At 37.2% G+C, this 16,956-nt stretch overlaps 1 protein-coding gene and 1 long non-coding RNA gene across 2 annotated transcripts in view; one reads left to right on the forward strand and one right to left on the reverse strand.

Moving 5' to 3' along the window:
* LOC130407704 (tumor suppressor candidate 3) overlaps positions 1-16,956 on the reverse strand; it is a 70,431-nt gene that overhangs the window by 33,528 nt on the left and 19,947 nt on the right. The window contains exons 2-6 of the mRNA XM_056730866.1: positions 14,949-15,118; positions 13,553-13,670; positions 6,379-6,519; positions 2,054-2,194; positions 1,331-1,420 (exon numbers count right to left, since the gene is read on the reverse strand). Coding sequence (XP_056586844.1) covers positions 1,331-1,420; positions 2,054-2,194; positions 6,379-6,519; positions 13,553-13,670; positions 14,949-15,118 — 660 coding nt within the window. The remainder of the gene's footprint in view (positions 1-1,330; positions 1,421-2,053; positions 2,195-6,378; positions 6,520-13,552; positions 13,671-14,948; positions 15,119-16,956) is intronic.
* LOC130407713 (uncharacterized) lies at positions 7,517-9,766 on the forward strand. The gene is made up of 4 exons (XR_008904679.1): positions 7,517-7,722; positions 8,232-8,268; positions 8,575-8,743; positions 9,525-9,766. It is a non-coding gene; the product is annotated as an uncharacterized LOC130407713 (long non-coding RNA).

Here is a 16,956-nt window from a genome sequence, read left to right on the forward strand (position 1 = left end):
AGATGGTTCGTGTCAGTAAAGGAAGTATGTTGGTGATTTAAGCTTTATTTTGGACAACAGTTATTTATAAGAAAATGAGGAAGGTAATTGGAGATGGTAAGTGTGTCACATCCCATGCAAGGCCGTGTTGCAAACGACAACAGGGTATAAAAGTCAACAACTCAAAACATTTGAACTTGAAGCCATTTCTAGCAGCAATTTTGTGACGTCTGTCCAAAAAAATCATTATTGTATTTTTTGCAGTACTCCGTGACAAAAATCTCCCACATTTTGAGCGTGCAAATTTCCTCACCAGGCTAAGGTGTAATAAAGGTACGATATACAACAGCCCTAATGATATCTTCAGTACTACACAGGTTAGATGTTAAAACCTCACCTCGCTGACTTTAATTTTCCGTGTCATCAGCGATTTCGTTCACCTCCGTCTCAGATGGCTATTAGACGGCTTCGAACTTCCTGCATTGAGCCTAATGAGGGACGATGATGAAGTTGTACTGGGAAGGATTATGCGCTGTAAGTAGCTGATCCCCTTATTTATGTTTTAATAATTAAAAAGCCCTTATTCATTCGAGAGTTCTGATTTTATTGACTGGAGGGATCACTTAGAAACCAAAGAGAGATAAATGCAAAACAACATGTGAGAAAAGCTGCTTTGGATTGCTTCTGCGCATAAATATTTCAAATTATACTCGGGGCGTGCGTATAACATTTTGCTTATGAATGTGGGCTACACCTTTGGTAAGACTTAATATTCGCTGGGATTAATGACAGAGGAAATGCGGGGATGCATAACCACTCTTCTCAAGGATGCCTCAGAATAAGCATGTGCTAAAATGTGTCGAGTAGTGAGGGATTCGGACTGCGTTGTTTGGTTACCACGTAAGAGCGCGTTGAAAGAGCGGCATAGAGCGTATTGAGCTTACACACAGAAAGTGAGATCTATGAACACAGGATGTGAGGTCGATGGACACAGGAAGTTAGGTTGATGGACAAAGGAAGGGAGGTCTATAGACAGATGAAGTGGGGTTGATGGACAAAGAAAGTGAGGTTGATGGACAAAGGAAGTGAGGTTGATGGACACAGGGATTGAGGTTGATGGATAAAGGAAGTGAGGTCTATAGACACAGGAAGAGGGGTTGATGGACAAAGAAAGTGAGTTTGATGGACAAAGGAAGTGAGGTTGATGGACAAAGGAAGTGAAGTTGATGGACAAAGGAAGTGAGGTCTATAGACACAGGAATTGAGGTCTATAGACACAGGAAGTGGGGTTGATAGACAAAGAAAGTGAGGTCTATGGACACTGGAAGTGAGGTTGAAGGTTAGCACTTACCACCTGTCCATTTTGGGGGTTTTTGTGGGCATACGGAGGACCACGAATGTGATTCCACATCTGACCTGAGGTCATGGCAAACACCACACACTGTGAAATAGAAACGAGAGAGTGAGAGAGTTTGCAGCAATGTGTGTCTGGTGGAAAACAATGATAAAAAAAGATTGATTACATCTTTAAAGCCTGTAGTAAAACTTTCCCGAATTGCCCTTATAATCAATATGGCAAGTAACAAACTTTATTCTTTCGACCTTCAGAAAATTGTTAAAAGTACATGCATTAACAATTAACACTGCAACCAAACTAGGCACTAAGAAATCTAAGGATGCAAATCAACATTTTATTCAAGTCAGCACTCCGGTGATGACACTTCACCTTTAGCTTGCTTTTGCCCCTTGAGCTCTAGACTTTTTATTATCTCATCACATTGGGTTTAGATTCAATAAATAGTCCTATTTTATGGATAAAAACTCTATAAATAATTTCCATCTAGGTTTACGCCATGGTCAGCTGGTATTATTTGATTAAAGGAGCTTATATTGCAATAGCAAAGTGTTGAGGTTGTCATTGTTGAAGTACTCTGAATACTTTAAGGGCTAGTGAGAGCTGACCGTAGTACCGCTGCCAAGATATGCATTGTTGTTTGATCTGGCAGCTTTTCAAGGGAATGCATGGCCCCATAGTTCAGTTTGAATTAGGGCTTAATAATGATAAATTAGGCACCAGTGCGGCCATGGCCCAGCCAGTCTTGTTATAGATGAACTCCAGGTTGTTTCTGCGTAGGTAGAGGAGCCCGCCGACCAGAGACACAAGCAGAGCCAGAGCGATCGTCCCGGAGTAGTTGGGTGGTCGGAACACCCGAATCTGGAAAACAGAAATAAGAACACAAAGAACAATGAGTAAAGCAGATGGCATGAATTTTATTGTTTCATGTAGGGGACTCAATCCCTGTTGAAGGCTTTCTGTTATCACTCCGCTAGAGATCCGTGTATTCTTCTCCAGGTTTTCCATTTACTCGCACACACAGCAGATGATGGATCGTCTCATGGACAGGTAGATGAAGTACAATAGACTTTAGAGCTTGTGCTTGATCCGATAAAAGTAGTATTTGCCTAGTTTGTTTTTAGTATTGATTTGTTTCAGTATTTTTGGAAGCCTGCTTAAAAGATTGAAATCGATCTCGGTGGTCTTAATTAACACCAATTTCGCTGTTCTTAGCCCTCACAAAAAATTGGGCAGGAGACTGTGAGAGTTATATTTAGTAGACAATCGCAAAAATAGTTGGAATTGAATATATAGGCCAGGCTGTTAACTTTAAAACAATCAATTGAAAACAATGTACACCGGACTACGGAGCGCATAAAGGGACAAACATCTCGTGCTCTTTGTTTTTATCCATGTATTGAGGTCAACTTTGGATATGTATCAGCTAAAAAAGATCAGTAAATATCACAATACAATGTCGAATTAAAACTTTAAACACACTTGGGGATATTGAAACAGAGTAGGTTATTTGACATTTAAGATAGAGTTTAACAAAAACAAATTCCCCAAAATAGCTGTAAAGAGGAGCTGCAATCCTATGAACCGCTGCCTTTTATGTGAAGGTGATGATAAATTCTACAACAATAAATGACAAGCAGAATATAGAAATTAAATATATAAATTAATAAAACCCCAAAAGATCGGTCACTGCAAATTAAAACTAAAATTTTAAAGAAAATTGAAATAACACTCATCAATATATTGTTAAATCTCTCTGTTAAATAAAAAGTTTTGGGCCCGACTGCATCATGTCACATTTGTACTAAGTTTTAAAAGTGTCTTTTTGTTATTCTATATTAATAATATTGAAAGAAGTTGACAGAATAGTGCCTGTTATGGCTTCTATAAAACATTCAAAAAAGAAATGAAGAAAAGTCCATGAACTACAGTTCGCTCTCAAAATGAGGACTGTCAGCTTTAGTAAACATTGATTTGTTAAGAGAATAAAGCAAACATATTTGAAGTCGGGTCATCCTTCAAAAAGGGTAAAATAGAAAGATTGAAAAGGGAAATTAAACCTTGGGTTCAATTGTTGAAGGGTAGTAATCTCTAAGCCGACCTTAGTAAACACTGCCTAGAGTTAAAAACAGTCAGAGATGGGATGAAGTTCATGAAGAATGAATCATGTGCAGTGATAAACAGCCATAAAACTTTGTACCCAATCGAAATGCACATTGCGTGTCTGGATAAATGCCCGGTTATATTGTTCCTCCCTTTCATTTGATGAATTACCGCTGTCATAATTAATAGAAAAGATCAACTAACAGTTTTCCTGAAGAAGAAAAAATGTTTACATTCTGCTTTCCAGACTTTACCAGTGCAATATTAATTGCAAAGTGTCTACTTTTATGACTAAATCTACATCAAGCTTTATGTTAAAAAAGGTGTGTATGTGTTGAACAGACTAAGCGTGACTTCAGTGCCATTTCACTGCATTGGTTAACCAGTTTTTGCTGAAATAGTGCTTGTAGAACCATCTTAATTGTTTAGTAAACTGAAGCCTTCGTATCCGCTGACCGCATTGTTTCCTGCACACATCGGCCGCCCTCCAACTTTTTTATTCGCCTTCCTCAAAGCCTTATGTTAGAAGCAGACCCAGAGGGCTAGTAAGTCTAAGGTGCATCTGATGCCCAGAATGCCCTATTTATGAGCAATGCGATGCGGGACCAAGAAGGCTGTAAACACGTTTAGTGCCTGACGTTCAAAGCCTTAATGTTTCCCTTCAAACCATGTACAACACCCTCATCCGCGCTCCACATCAAATCAGATCAATCTGGGATAAAAATGGGCGGCTTCACCTATAATTCAGTCTACTCCAGGGGGCGGACGAGCAATGCTCCGATGCGTACGGATCGGTCGACAAAGACTAATAGCTACTTTAGCTAATGTTATGTTAATGAAGTAAACAGAGTAAAAAACTAATAAACTCTTTTGATGTATTCATTGCCGTCTCTCTACCCTATGGCTTCAGATGAATGACAATTACGCTCTTTAAAACCAATGAGACTTGTTTATACATCCGGCCAGAATAAAAGATGTGTATTCGTGTCACTACGTGAACGGGATTTAAAGATTAATCAAAAGATAACAGGTCTGACTCGTGAATTTAACAGGGTTGCTGACATATGAACCCCGCCGTAATCCACACGCTGCTTTCTAATCGGAGATCATTCTGTTGGAGAAAATCTGCCTTCAAAATTCCATTTTTATCGACTCTGACATAACTCAGCCATTCCCTTAAGGTGATATATCCCTCAAATGACTTATTCAAAAGTATTAAAGCTCAACCTGAGTCTTAATAAGGTGACTGAATTAGTGGCGGCGCTCCGAGGCGCTCATCTGGAAACGCATTAGGGTGCTGGTAATATTTTTCTCTGGAGGGAAAATCTATGTTAACATGATGGGGAAATCAGATGTTATCCGTCTCCATTTATTGGAGGAAAATCCCACATCTGGGTCTGGCTTGTGTAAGCCTAGTTCCACCTTGAAGACCTCAGGAATCTCTCATTGATCTCAATATAATTAGAAGAATTATTGCTTGATTTGCCAAGCAGCCCGGATTATTAGGAACACAAATTCCCTCTTCCGAGACAGAGCGAAAATTACTGAAGCTATATTAAAACGGTTTCAGTTTTTTTGTTGTTGATAGAACTGACAAAATCTCTTACTCAACAAAGAAAAAGAGGTTTATTTGTCTACAGAGCAGACTAATGTTTGGATTATTCTTGGAGAAATGTCAGATTTAAAAAACATTATAGAAGTAAGTCAAGCTTTTGGCATCTGTTACACAAACACTTATATAACTCTTTATAAAACTCTGCTTAAGGGGTTTATCAAAACCTATCGTAAATGTCATAATGAGGTTGCCAAGGATACATTTTCCACAGGCTGAAACACAATCTCACATAGTGGATCTCTGACAAAACAGCTTTTGACATTTTCTAGACATAAATTGCCCTTGGACAGGAGACCACCGATAATGTAAAGCGACCAGTTAGGGTTTGTTTCGTTTTTCTGTAACATTTATGGACAAGATTACCTTAAAAAAAGAATTTGAACTGAAACCTGAAAGAGTGGAAAATGGATATACATTTTTTTTTCCCCGTCCTACAGAAACAAGAAGAGACTATTTCACCGACATAACTTTGAAAACAAAGCAGAATCTAGTTCTGCTTGTGGACACATTAAATTGTTACCAACCGTATGTACACAACAACATTGAACGAATGATACTTTGAAAAACTTTCAAGGATCTGCATAAATTACCTGCGCACATACATTATGTTTTAAACAGTTATAAATCGTGTGCTTTTTATTTTAAGATGCTAGAAAAATTTACTTTTAGACATTAAGCATAAGCCTTTATTCAAATAGAAGAATCAGGAATAATAAAGTGAATCATAGAAGACTCTTGCAAATCCAGTCATCAGTCCTAGTGTGTAGTAGGTTTTGTGTGTAGTAAGCAACCCCTGTTCCTAGTTATGTGTGTAGCATGTTTTGTGTGTAGTATGCACTGTGTGTAGTATGTTTTGTGTGTAGAATGCAACCTCTGTTCCTAGTTTTGTGTGTAGTATGCACTGTGTGTAGTATGTTTTGTGTGTAGTATGCACTGTGTGTAGTATGTTTGGTGTGTAGAATGCAACCTCTGTTCCTAGTTTTGTGTGTAGTATGCACTATGTAGTATGTTTTGTGTAGAATGCAACCTCTGTTCCTAGTTTGGATTAGTATGCACTGTGTGTATTATGTTTTTGTGTAGTATGCAAACCATGTTCCAAGTTATGTGTGTAGTATCTTTTGTGTGTAGTATGCACTGTGTGTAGTATGTTTTGTGTGTATTATGCACTGTGTGTAGTATGTTTTGTGCGTAGTATGCAACCTCTTTTCCTAGTTTTGTGTGTAGTATGCATGAAGCAGTCATTAAACGGTGGATGTAAAATCTATAAGGCAGAATGTAAAAGACATCTGTACTCCTGTATTTAGTCTTTGCATGACTGCAGACGTACCTGCACATCTGTGCGGTCAGCAGTCCACTTGGCCAGTTGCTCAGAGGCAAAACCAATCCGCTGAAGGTCAAAGGTGTCCGCCCTCTTCGGCTTTCCTTTAGCTGGGAAATGCATGAAAGTTGGGGCAGAGTTCATGTTCAGCTGGAGGACAGAGTTGGAGAAGAAGGGCAGAAGATGAGACAAAACAATGAGAAGGTGAAGAGCAGAGGGGAGCGAGGAGTGATGACCACAGAGATGTGGAGAGAGGAGGGCGGGGAGTGATGAATAGAATTGAGACAAGAGCACAAAAACATTAATATCTACTAATAAATCAATAACGCAGCAGGAACTATGTGATGCATATGGCAGAGATTTCTTTTAGTAAGGGGACAGGAGCAATTCAAGACCCTCCGGAGGGGGGTTACATAAAGGAATGTCTGAGGGGAGAAAAGAAGAACAACAGGAAGGATATTTCAGAAGAGAGTGTAAATATGTGAGTATATGAAACAGAACAGTAGAGGAGAATTAATGATTGAATAAAGAACAGACAAACAAAGTCTTGAAGGAACAGTTCCATTTATATTTGTACCTCATAACCTTACAAAAAAAAACAAAGGCACAATATGTATGATTGTTGCATTAAAATATCCCAAAAATATTTCCGTAAAAGTGTAGTTTACTTGTGTTCTTACATTATCCCAAGTGTTCCCAACAATGTTTGAATCCAGAGGAATTTAGTTCAGAGTCCCGTTAATACATCTATATGTATCTCCACACTGTAACCCTTTGCTGTAAATTTACAGCGAATTTCGTACAGAATTGTACTGTATTTCCATAATACAGTATTAAGCTGTATCTTTTACAGAACAGCTGTAAATATACAGCACATTTCTGTTTTCATCCCGCTAAATTCGTAATACAGAATCATACTGTAAATGCATTGCATTGTGGGATTGATATTTTTCGCGCTCAATTCAGATGAGACAGTTCAGGAAAACTTGATGTGCCAGCGGGTCTGACGAATATTTATTCCTTTGATCTATATTTCAGAGTTTTTGTGAATTTGTAATTAATCTTTAGGCTTTTGTGAGCTTTGGTTCGTGTGAGCTTCGTTTCGTGTTAGCTTTTGTTAGCTTTGGTTCGTGTGAGCTGCGTTTCGTGTTAGCTTTTCTTAGCTTTTTTTCGCGTGAGCTTCGTTTCATGAAAGCTTTTGTTAGCGTCTTTCAAATATGAGTTGCCTGTGTGACGCAGCAGAAACTGTTAACGTCACATGAACTTCATGAAGACAGGAGGAAGAATCTGTCATGCGTCTGTGAGCAAAAGTGGATTTTAGAGTTTGAGAAGAGTGTTCAACTGATCGATACGGTAAGCCAATCTATTTTTATTTATTTATTGCGTTCGGATTTCTACATTGTTTACACGAATAGTTTGATTTTGCGCACGTGGTTTTGTACCGCGAAAAAAAACACTCCACCTCTTTACCAAGTAACAACTTAACTTCGATGTTTCACATACGCAGCATACCTTTTCAGTTGCATGACTAGCTTTTATATATATTTATAAATACCTCGACATTAAAAATCACTCGTTCCACCTCTTAACCAAGTATCGTTTACACGATTAGTTTGATTTTGCAAACATGGTTTTCTACCGCGAAAAAAAAACACTCCACCTCTTTACCAAGTAAATTAACTTCGATATTTCACATCATACCATTTTAGTTGCATGACCTGCTTTTATATATATATTTATATTTACCCCGAAAATAAAAATCACTTGTCCCACCTCTTTACCAAGTAACAACCACATATAGACAAAATTTACAATGTCATTTGGATAATCTGCTTTTTATTAACATGTTTTTTTCGTTTCAGGTTTTACAATCTGATGACATGACAATCCAGTGCTAAAGTAAGTGCTATGTCTAGTCCACGTGCAAAAATGCCATTGTGTCAGTTCTGCGATTATTCTTTTGAATCATTGTCAGCATTTTGCCAGCACATGAAAATCCATAGTCATGTTCCAAATTCCGTTTTCATTACTGTATTGATGAACCCTAACAAAAAACACTACTAAGGAAAATTGAAATGGTGTATCATGTGAATGGTGTTTCAGAGTTCCTTTATCAGTTATGTAGAATTATGAAAAGACAACTACATAGAACCCACAATTTTTTTTTATTAATACTTTTTTATTCTGTTTTTTATTTTATTACAGGTCAATCTCTGAGCAACCAGCGCTGGATGTTGAGTTTGGAGGGTCAAGTTGTGTGTGAAGGAGCACAGCCCACCTTCATCACCGGCCTGGCAGCGCTGTTTGCCTCCTTCTATAATTTCAATTTACAGTACCAGGAAGAGGCAGCATGCACCCTTGAGTTTGTTCATAGGTAAGTAATTAGCATATTTGCCATTCATATATTTTAGACTGAATTGACACTAACCTTGTCTGGACAGTATTTGTTAAGAACTTCATCTTTTTATATAAACATTTTGTACAGCTGACTACTGGGAATAACAATATGGACCTGGTTTCACACACTGACAAACACACTGCTTTCGTCTTGTTTCCAGTCCAAAAAAAATAATTACTTAATTTGGATTAATAAATACACAAGACATAATATCTAATCTAATTTTACGTATCTAGTAAATGCATCTTGATTTAAGATTTTTTAGATATGTGGACTGGAAATCAGACAAAAAGAGAAGCATTTTTTGCAGTGCAGACAGGGCTTAGCTTAAGCCAGGCCCAGGCTTTAGTAAAATTAGAGTATTTAAAGGGATGGTTCAGAGTAAAATCAACCTAGGGTCATTCACCATTACATTGAGCCAAACACCCCCCCCAGAAGCCTTTTTTTCCTTGATCGAACAGTAGCTCAACAACTATTGGCTCAAGGTCATGGTGAAAAGCACCATTTAGGTTGAAATTTTGTAAAATTATATAAATTAAGTCACAAATATGGACTGGATTCAGCAATGTGTGCGCTCAGGGTTTATGGCTGTGTTTCAACTGATACTCTGGTGGGCCCTGATTCATACCTGATGAGGGGATTTTATTGTTTATAAGATGGGTGAATAGTCGTTAAAACAGACCTCTCTCTCTCTCTCTCTCTCTCTCTCTCTCTATCAAATATTTAATTTGATTCTTTTTTCTTTTCTGCATTTTAGATGCTTTGTTGACATCAATCCTGAACGGGGATCGAAAGCAAAAAAAAGAAAAGTTACTTCATAGAAAACCGGCCAAATTGTGCAAAGAAAGAACAACACTGTAAGCCCACCAGTTTCCTCACTTCTGCAAAAACTTGCAGACTTTGAATGGAACTTTGTTTAGATCCTGTCAGCAGGTATATTCAAAGTAAATACTGCATCGTTAACTCCATTCATAAAAATACAACTGGGATTTCAGCCAATTTGCTGTTCTATTTTTCTTTTTTTACTCTTTCTAGCACTTTCAATTTCTGGATTTTTTTTACATTTGTTAAAGGTTAACAAGATTAATATATTATAAAGTGTAAAGTGTGAAGTTGCTTTTAAAATAAATGTTTTAAAACCCAGAGAATGTTGTTGGTTTCTAGTTTCAAGTTCAAAGTATAATGTTTTCCCTGTAAAAAATATATATTTTTATCTGGTTATGGTATTCTGTAAAAATACAGTATGTGGCTGGCAACCCAGCTGCCAGCATTTTACTGTAATTTTACAGTACAACGGTTTACAGATCCAGTACTGTAAATTTTAATTATAGTACTAGATCTGTAAAAATACAGTATGTGGCTGGCAACCCAGCTGCCAGCATTTTACTGTAATTTTACAATACAACGGTTTACAGATCTAGTACTGTAAATTATAATTACAGTACTAGATCTGTAAAAATACAGTATGTGGCTGGCAACCCAGCTGCCAGTATTTTACTGTAATTTTACAGTGAAAAGTTTTACAGTGCATTGGCTGTCAACGTTTAAACGTCAATTTACTCATTTTACATAGATGAACATGATATGTGAGACCGGTCAGGTTGATCGACAGTGGAGGTGAAGACTCCCATCATTCTACGCTCCTTCCGAGTGTCATCATGCTACGACTTTATTATAGCTTTGCATCAAAAAATAACATATTGTGCCTTTAAATATGAGTTAACAATAGCAATGGGTCTCAGTAACTAAGCATGCATACGCACAAATTTGTGCGTGAAACCTGCGTACGAACGCTTCTCCTAACAAATCATGATTCACAAAAACTTTTGCGCATGTGGCCGCTCATTTAGAATACTTCAAATTCACTAAAATAGCTAAAAATCGTCGGAGGATCAAATGTGCGTATAAATATGAAAAATCTACACAATTATAAGTGAATCAGTCCCATTGTTTTTTGGATATATTTGTAGCCAATAAGAAATGACCAATAGTACCAATAGTGATCCCACATTTACTATGATCGCACAAAAACAAACATGGTATGGAGTGCAATCCAGAGGTTAGCGCCATACTAATTTCCTAGACCAAAAGCCTATGGATTTTTCCCATAGACTTCTGTAAGATTGTGAAAGCTCTGTGATTAACAAAAATTGAATGATATTTACATGTTTTGTCTATCAAGATAATCTTTGAAAATTAAAACAACAAGCCTAAATACAATGGCCAAAAATAAAAGCAAATGGAAGGCTATAAACGGACTAGACATCGGTCGCTTGATATCAACGTCACCACTACCAAGCATCTGACAACCCTTTTAAACTTCATTAAAAACGTCTTCCCTGTCCCAATCAACACTTTTAAGAATTTTGTGCCCATGTTGAATTATTTGTGGGATTTATACGCGCGATGCCCTCTATGTCCAGCAAAAATATGTAGTCGCTTTGTCAACAGCTGTAAAGCATTTTTTTTATTAAAGTGTAAATATGCATATTCTTTGCATGGAGAAACACAACCTGAACATTCTGCCTTTTCTGAAATAAAGAATATAATGCTGGGATTAAATGACATGAGGTAGAATAAAATAGGGGAAAATCTGGCTAAGTGATTTTCTTGTAATTACATGTAATTTCAATCACAGGGCATAATCGTGTAATCGCTGTCGAGAAACCCATCCCTTAAAAACACTGGGGAACGTTAATAACTAGCACCTCTAGCACACATCTGTTTATTAGCATGCTAATGGACTGACTAATACTGCTGTCCTCGTGCTCCGGATGAAAACACATCAAATCAACATTAACCCACATGTCCTCTAAGAAATGGCTTTGGTAGAGATGAGCGACACTGTGGGTGAGTCTCAGTTCACCAGAAATGCGAAATGGCAGCTGAGCTGTATTTTAAGCATGCAAAATTATTTAAGACCTTGCGACAAATATGGGCAACAGAGCTCCTGTTTTGAATAAAGAATAAATAGTGATTCATAAATAATGCAGGATTTCTAAACATATGCTTTTGTTTATGCTCTTCTGCATTCTCATGCATATGAAGAGGAGTGAATGGGACCCTATATTTGCCATAGGAATGATGGGAAATATCAATACTCATGCTGCCTAATAAACAGTTTAGTGGTGTTAACTCCTGTTCCAACTATGCAAAATACTGCATATTTTATTGGATGGTAATAGCCCTATAGTCACACTGGACTGATGATTATATTGGTGCAATGGTAACCCAGAGATAAAGGTTCCAGATTCATGAGGTACTACAATTGTGTTCCTAATAAATTTGACAAATAAAGCACTGCAGAGAGTAAAACGTGAGTTTGATCAAGCATCTTGCAGAAAAAAAACGCACACCAATACCGAATGGTGAAGGAGAATAGCTATGAGCGTTTGTTCAATTCACGTGCGTGCTTTATGTCATATAGATTGTCGTCTCTGTAATTCGCCTGAGAAAAGTGTGGCATTTCATTGCGTTAAAAATTAGACGGGGAACGATTTTCATTTAATTCTTCTGGTTGCATTTTTAAATGTTATTCCTCAAGTTGTCAGTCTCTAAAAAATAGGCAGTTAAGGTCATTTTTGCATGTGTGTATGAGAACAGATCTACAACGCGAATGCCTACCCAGACCTACCTGAAATGCCACGTGTAACCACACCCCCACAAAACTACGTCAGTTACTGGTATGCAAGTAAGGTGGTAAACGCAAGTAAGCTGGGCGTACCGGTCAGTACATTTGCTTTGTAACCTGATGTTCCAAATATGATAAGAGGCGTTACATTTCAGTCACATGCTTGAAGTATTCGACCAATCACTACGCACTGGTTAACTGGCCAATCATAGCACACCTTGCTTTTCAGAGCGATGAGCTTCGTAAAAAATCTGTGTGTTTCAGAGATGCGGGGCAAAGAGGAGATACAAACATGCACGGCATGTGGAAAATATAGCGTTTTTGTACCTTAAATCGTGCATACACATTGCGTTTTATCTAAAACAAACGATAATATTTGTTTTAGCCGTGCCTTATGACCCCTTTAATTATATAGACGGTTTCATCTGACGCACGTGCCTGGCCTGAAGTTTACTTCCGGTTTGTGTTTGGTTTACAGTCTGGCTAGTAATATAACATCTTATTTTACACTTAATTTATATAAATATGTTATTGTACTGTATATTAATTGTATTAAATTAAAAACTACTCAACAGTTATTGATCCTTTGTGGGGGTCTATTGTTGAACCAGCCTATACATCTTGTGAAGTTGTCTATATTTCTGCCAAAGAATGGCAAGAGACAAGTTATACAAATTACACATATTTGAAGATGCTTAAACATAACATTTTTTTATTTATTTTGGATGTTTTAGTAGCACTTTATGATTGCCAATTGAAATCTAGTAGTTATATTTATGCTATGCCATAGTTTTAATGTGTGTCTTGTCTTATTGTAAGATGTGAAAAAAAAATAAGAATGAGTATGTGACCCTAAGCTACTGCACAGTTGTGACTGTCTAACTAGGAAAATGTACTTTTCTAAATTGCTCTTGATCTAATAAATTACTATCAAGAAGTCCTTAACCCCCAATGAAAACTTTGCTCATGGTGTTTATTAGTTCCAGCTTGGTTAGCAAAAATACTTTTGCTCCTAGGAAAGCACGGTAGTAAAATTCTGTCATATTTCCATGTTTCAATGACTACGGGAAACCCACATGGAGCAAATGGCCAGACAGTCATGGTAAAATCCCAGCAAATAAGACGGTTAAAACAAAGAGAAAATGGTTAAATACCTGTTGAAAGACGTCAGCCCCTTCATCGTAATCCACAACCGTAAAGAAGAGTTTGTTAGAGAAGGCCGAAGAGTATCGCCAAGAGTTAGCCAACACCTGGTATTCCTCATTAGCCTGCCTGTGACAGAGACATTTACAGAAATAGAGGTGGAGACAGAGAGAGAGAATAAGAGATTCCTCATTAGAGGAAAGCCAGCAAACATCATGAAGGCAACAAGAAGGAATTCATTAGAAGGCTGTCACCTCACTGTTACGTTTTGCATTGAGTGCTGTTTATTCACATTTATTATTGTGTGTGGAAGGCATAAATAAAGAGAAAAAACAATTCTTACAATTCTCCTTCTGCAGACACAACATAGACATTCACCTGCCAGTTTCTGGCAATCAAGATGTCCACCATAAATACACAAAATCAATTTTCACAAAGATCAAAGTCACTCCGATCATTTCAAAGATGTTTTGTTTATCCCGCACACACTCTCACAGACAAACAAACATTACCAGGTGTATCAACGTATGTAAACAACATGAGTTTGAAGGTGCAAAGCGTCTGCATTTAAGAAAGACTGTTGCATTAATAAACGTACTCATAAAACATCAATAAAGCAGAGCTCTCAAACACTCTGCGGGGGGTAAAAACAAACACTTAAATACGCTTTAATTTTTAATGCTATGCTGAGTGTCCAGTTTTAAAAGGGAAGGGCCAAGCCCATGTTAACTGATCTGTCATTGAGACTTTCCTGCAGTCAGAGCTGCAGTCCTTCAGGACAAAACAATGAAGAGAGAGAAAGATGTTAATTAGGTTGAAGAAAGTGAGTGAGAGTGAGACACAGATAGAGAATGTGAAAAAGGAGGAAAAAAGAGAATTTACATAAACACGATTCGATGAAAGACGGCAGATAATTAAAAAAGCATTACGGGTCACGGTGAAGAGAAAGGGTGACTGGGCCTCTAAAAGTCGATCAGCTTTAAATTAATTTGCTCTATTTTGGTAGCACACACGACTGGTCCAGTGCATTATCTTTATTCAATAAAGCCGGTAGATCAGATGAGGAGTAGATTTTGAATAGCACAAATAGGAGAGCTTCGGTCTCAAAGGCTTGATATTCAGCTGAGGAACAGGACCGTATGAGCATCGAGTCATTGTACCAGGCGATGGAGAGATAATGAGGGTGGAGATGGATGTGAGGGTGGGTGGATAGAGGGTAAGTAGCTGTCGTGGAATAAATAGATGGGAAGGATATACGGGGATGGAGACTGCTGTGGAACAGACAGATGTAGAGGGTTTTCCGGCGTCACTCCGGGGCAGATCAGATGTTTATCTAAGCATATTACGGCAGTAAATACAGTTATACTTGCGGACAGGTGCACTGTTAGATGGATGTTCTTGTCTCACCTGCAGACAGAACATTGTCTTTGAGGCTGCAGCGCGGTGAACATCACAATGACGGAGTAGTTCCGGGGAGGAGCCTTGACGAAACGCCGGAACTTATCTCCGTTCATACGGATCACGGAACGCCGGGAACTCCACTCCATCATCTGCTCCACTTTCTCTGCCAGCATGTTCTAGAACAAAGAAATATAAATAAAAAGATGGTAGAGAGTGACAGGATCTGAATGGAAATCCAAAGAGTGAATTTCAGCTGTTGAATAATATAAGTTATAACATTGAAAGACACTAAACAACATAGTAAAAACGTTGTTTGAAAAAGGAAAAACCTTTTGCTATTAAACTTCTAAATACATACACACATTTTACAGTGTTAAGGGAAACTCTCAGGTTAGGAAGCTGTACTGATTTTCATCATCAAAATTGAGCACAGTATAAGAAAAACATCCTGTAAATGTCACCATTAAGAAAAAAAAGTTCTGGCTAAGATAAAATGCCAGAGATCAGTGAATGTTTCTTAGTGTTTTGCACCAGAGCAGCCTCTAGCTGCTGCGTAACTTAAACAACAATCATGCATCAAGTTAACATTCAAAATTATTACATAAAAATAAATTAAGGTGCTTTATTCAACATATCTTTCTATTTTAAATAAACCTAATAACGCAAGAACAAGAATACATACAGTTATTAATGAAAAAAAATGTGTGGTCCTCAGTCACACATTCATTTTTGGAGAACAATTTAAAAAAGTTACATATGATTTGTATAATCACTTTCAACCCGAATATTGAAAATTCTATATTCTTTACAATATGGAAAAATTGGCAAGCAAGCTAGACCACTTCAATCTGCATTTCTAGCTGTATTGTGGCCATTCCAGTCCAATGTCCGTTGAATTTCAACAAAATCAAACCTCAGGAGTGACCAAGTCTTCTAAAAGCTACAAGTCTGACAGCATGAAAAGACAAATGAAAACTGTGATTTTATGTGAGGTTATCACACAAAAAAAATATTCCAAACTTCTCCTAAAAACATGTACAAAATATTACTGTATGATTGCTTGCAAGTGAATATACACTTCTCTTCTTGAGTATCTTTTCTGTTATTTTGATCTGTTTTTCCAGTTTTCATTTTCTGCAATAAATGCAGACACAAAACTTTCATTTTAAAATTTGGGAGGAATGTTGTCAGTAGTTCACAGAATGAGACAAAAATGATCATTTGACCTTAACACATATAAATAGTAAATTCAGAAACGTCAGAACGGGACTGTGTGCATGTCACATACATCTGAATCACAATCTCTACTTCTTATTAAATCATTATAGTAAGAACAAGGTCAGTAAACAGGAGTGAGATTCAGTGTCTCCTCCATAACTTTATAAAATAAGAGAATTACAAGGAATAACCTTAACATTTTCTCATTATTTCAGTCACTTCTATTGCTTTTAAATGCAATGACAGAAGTTGCCCTTTTTTCAAAACCTACTTTCAAACTTTAAAAAGCATGCTGTGATACTGAATAGAACATGTGTGACATGCTGAGATCCGGAAGAACAGGTTTATATTTGGGAATTCTACTACAGCACTTCCACCAAAACTTAGTTTAAAGAACAGATTGAATTCCTTAAAAAGAATCAGTGATGTTCAATTAACTTGAAGCAAAAGTTTAAAGAATCTGCAAAATAAAAATGTCAACATGGCATTCGCAAACCTTTTAACTTCCATCATGTGACAAATTTCTGTATGAAAAGTGCTATTATAAAGTAGGATGAGACTTTGTTTGAAATCATTAAAAAGAATTTGTCATGTTTAATTAACTTGAAGAAGAGTAATTACCTTGAAAGAATTTGCGAAATAAAACTGATATAAAAAGGTCAACATCAAATAGCATTTGCTAAACGTTTTACTTAAAAAAGCATATCATGAAGACAGACGGGGGCTTTTTTATCTATAAGCATTAAATTGGGTTCGTATGGCCATGTTTTTCAATCCCACCCAATCGCCCTTTCTC

This window comes from Triplophysa dalaica, chromosome 2, assembly GCF_015846415.1.
Source record: "Triplophysa dalaica isolate WHDGS20190420 chromosome 2, ASM1584641v1, whole genome shotgun sequence".
Classification (NCBI taxonomy): domain Eukaryota; kingdom Metazoa; phylum Chordata; class Actinopteri; order Cypriniformes; family Nemacheilidae; genus Triplophysa; species Triplophysa dalaica.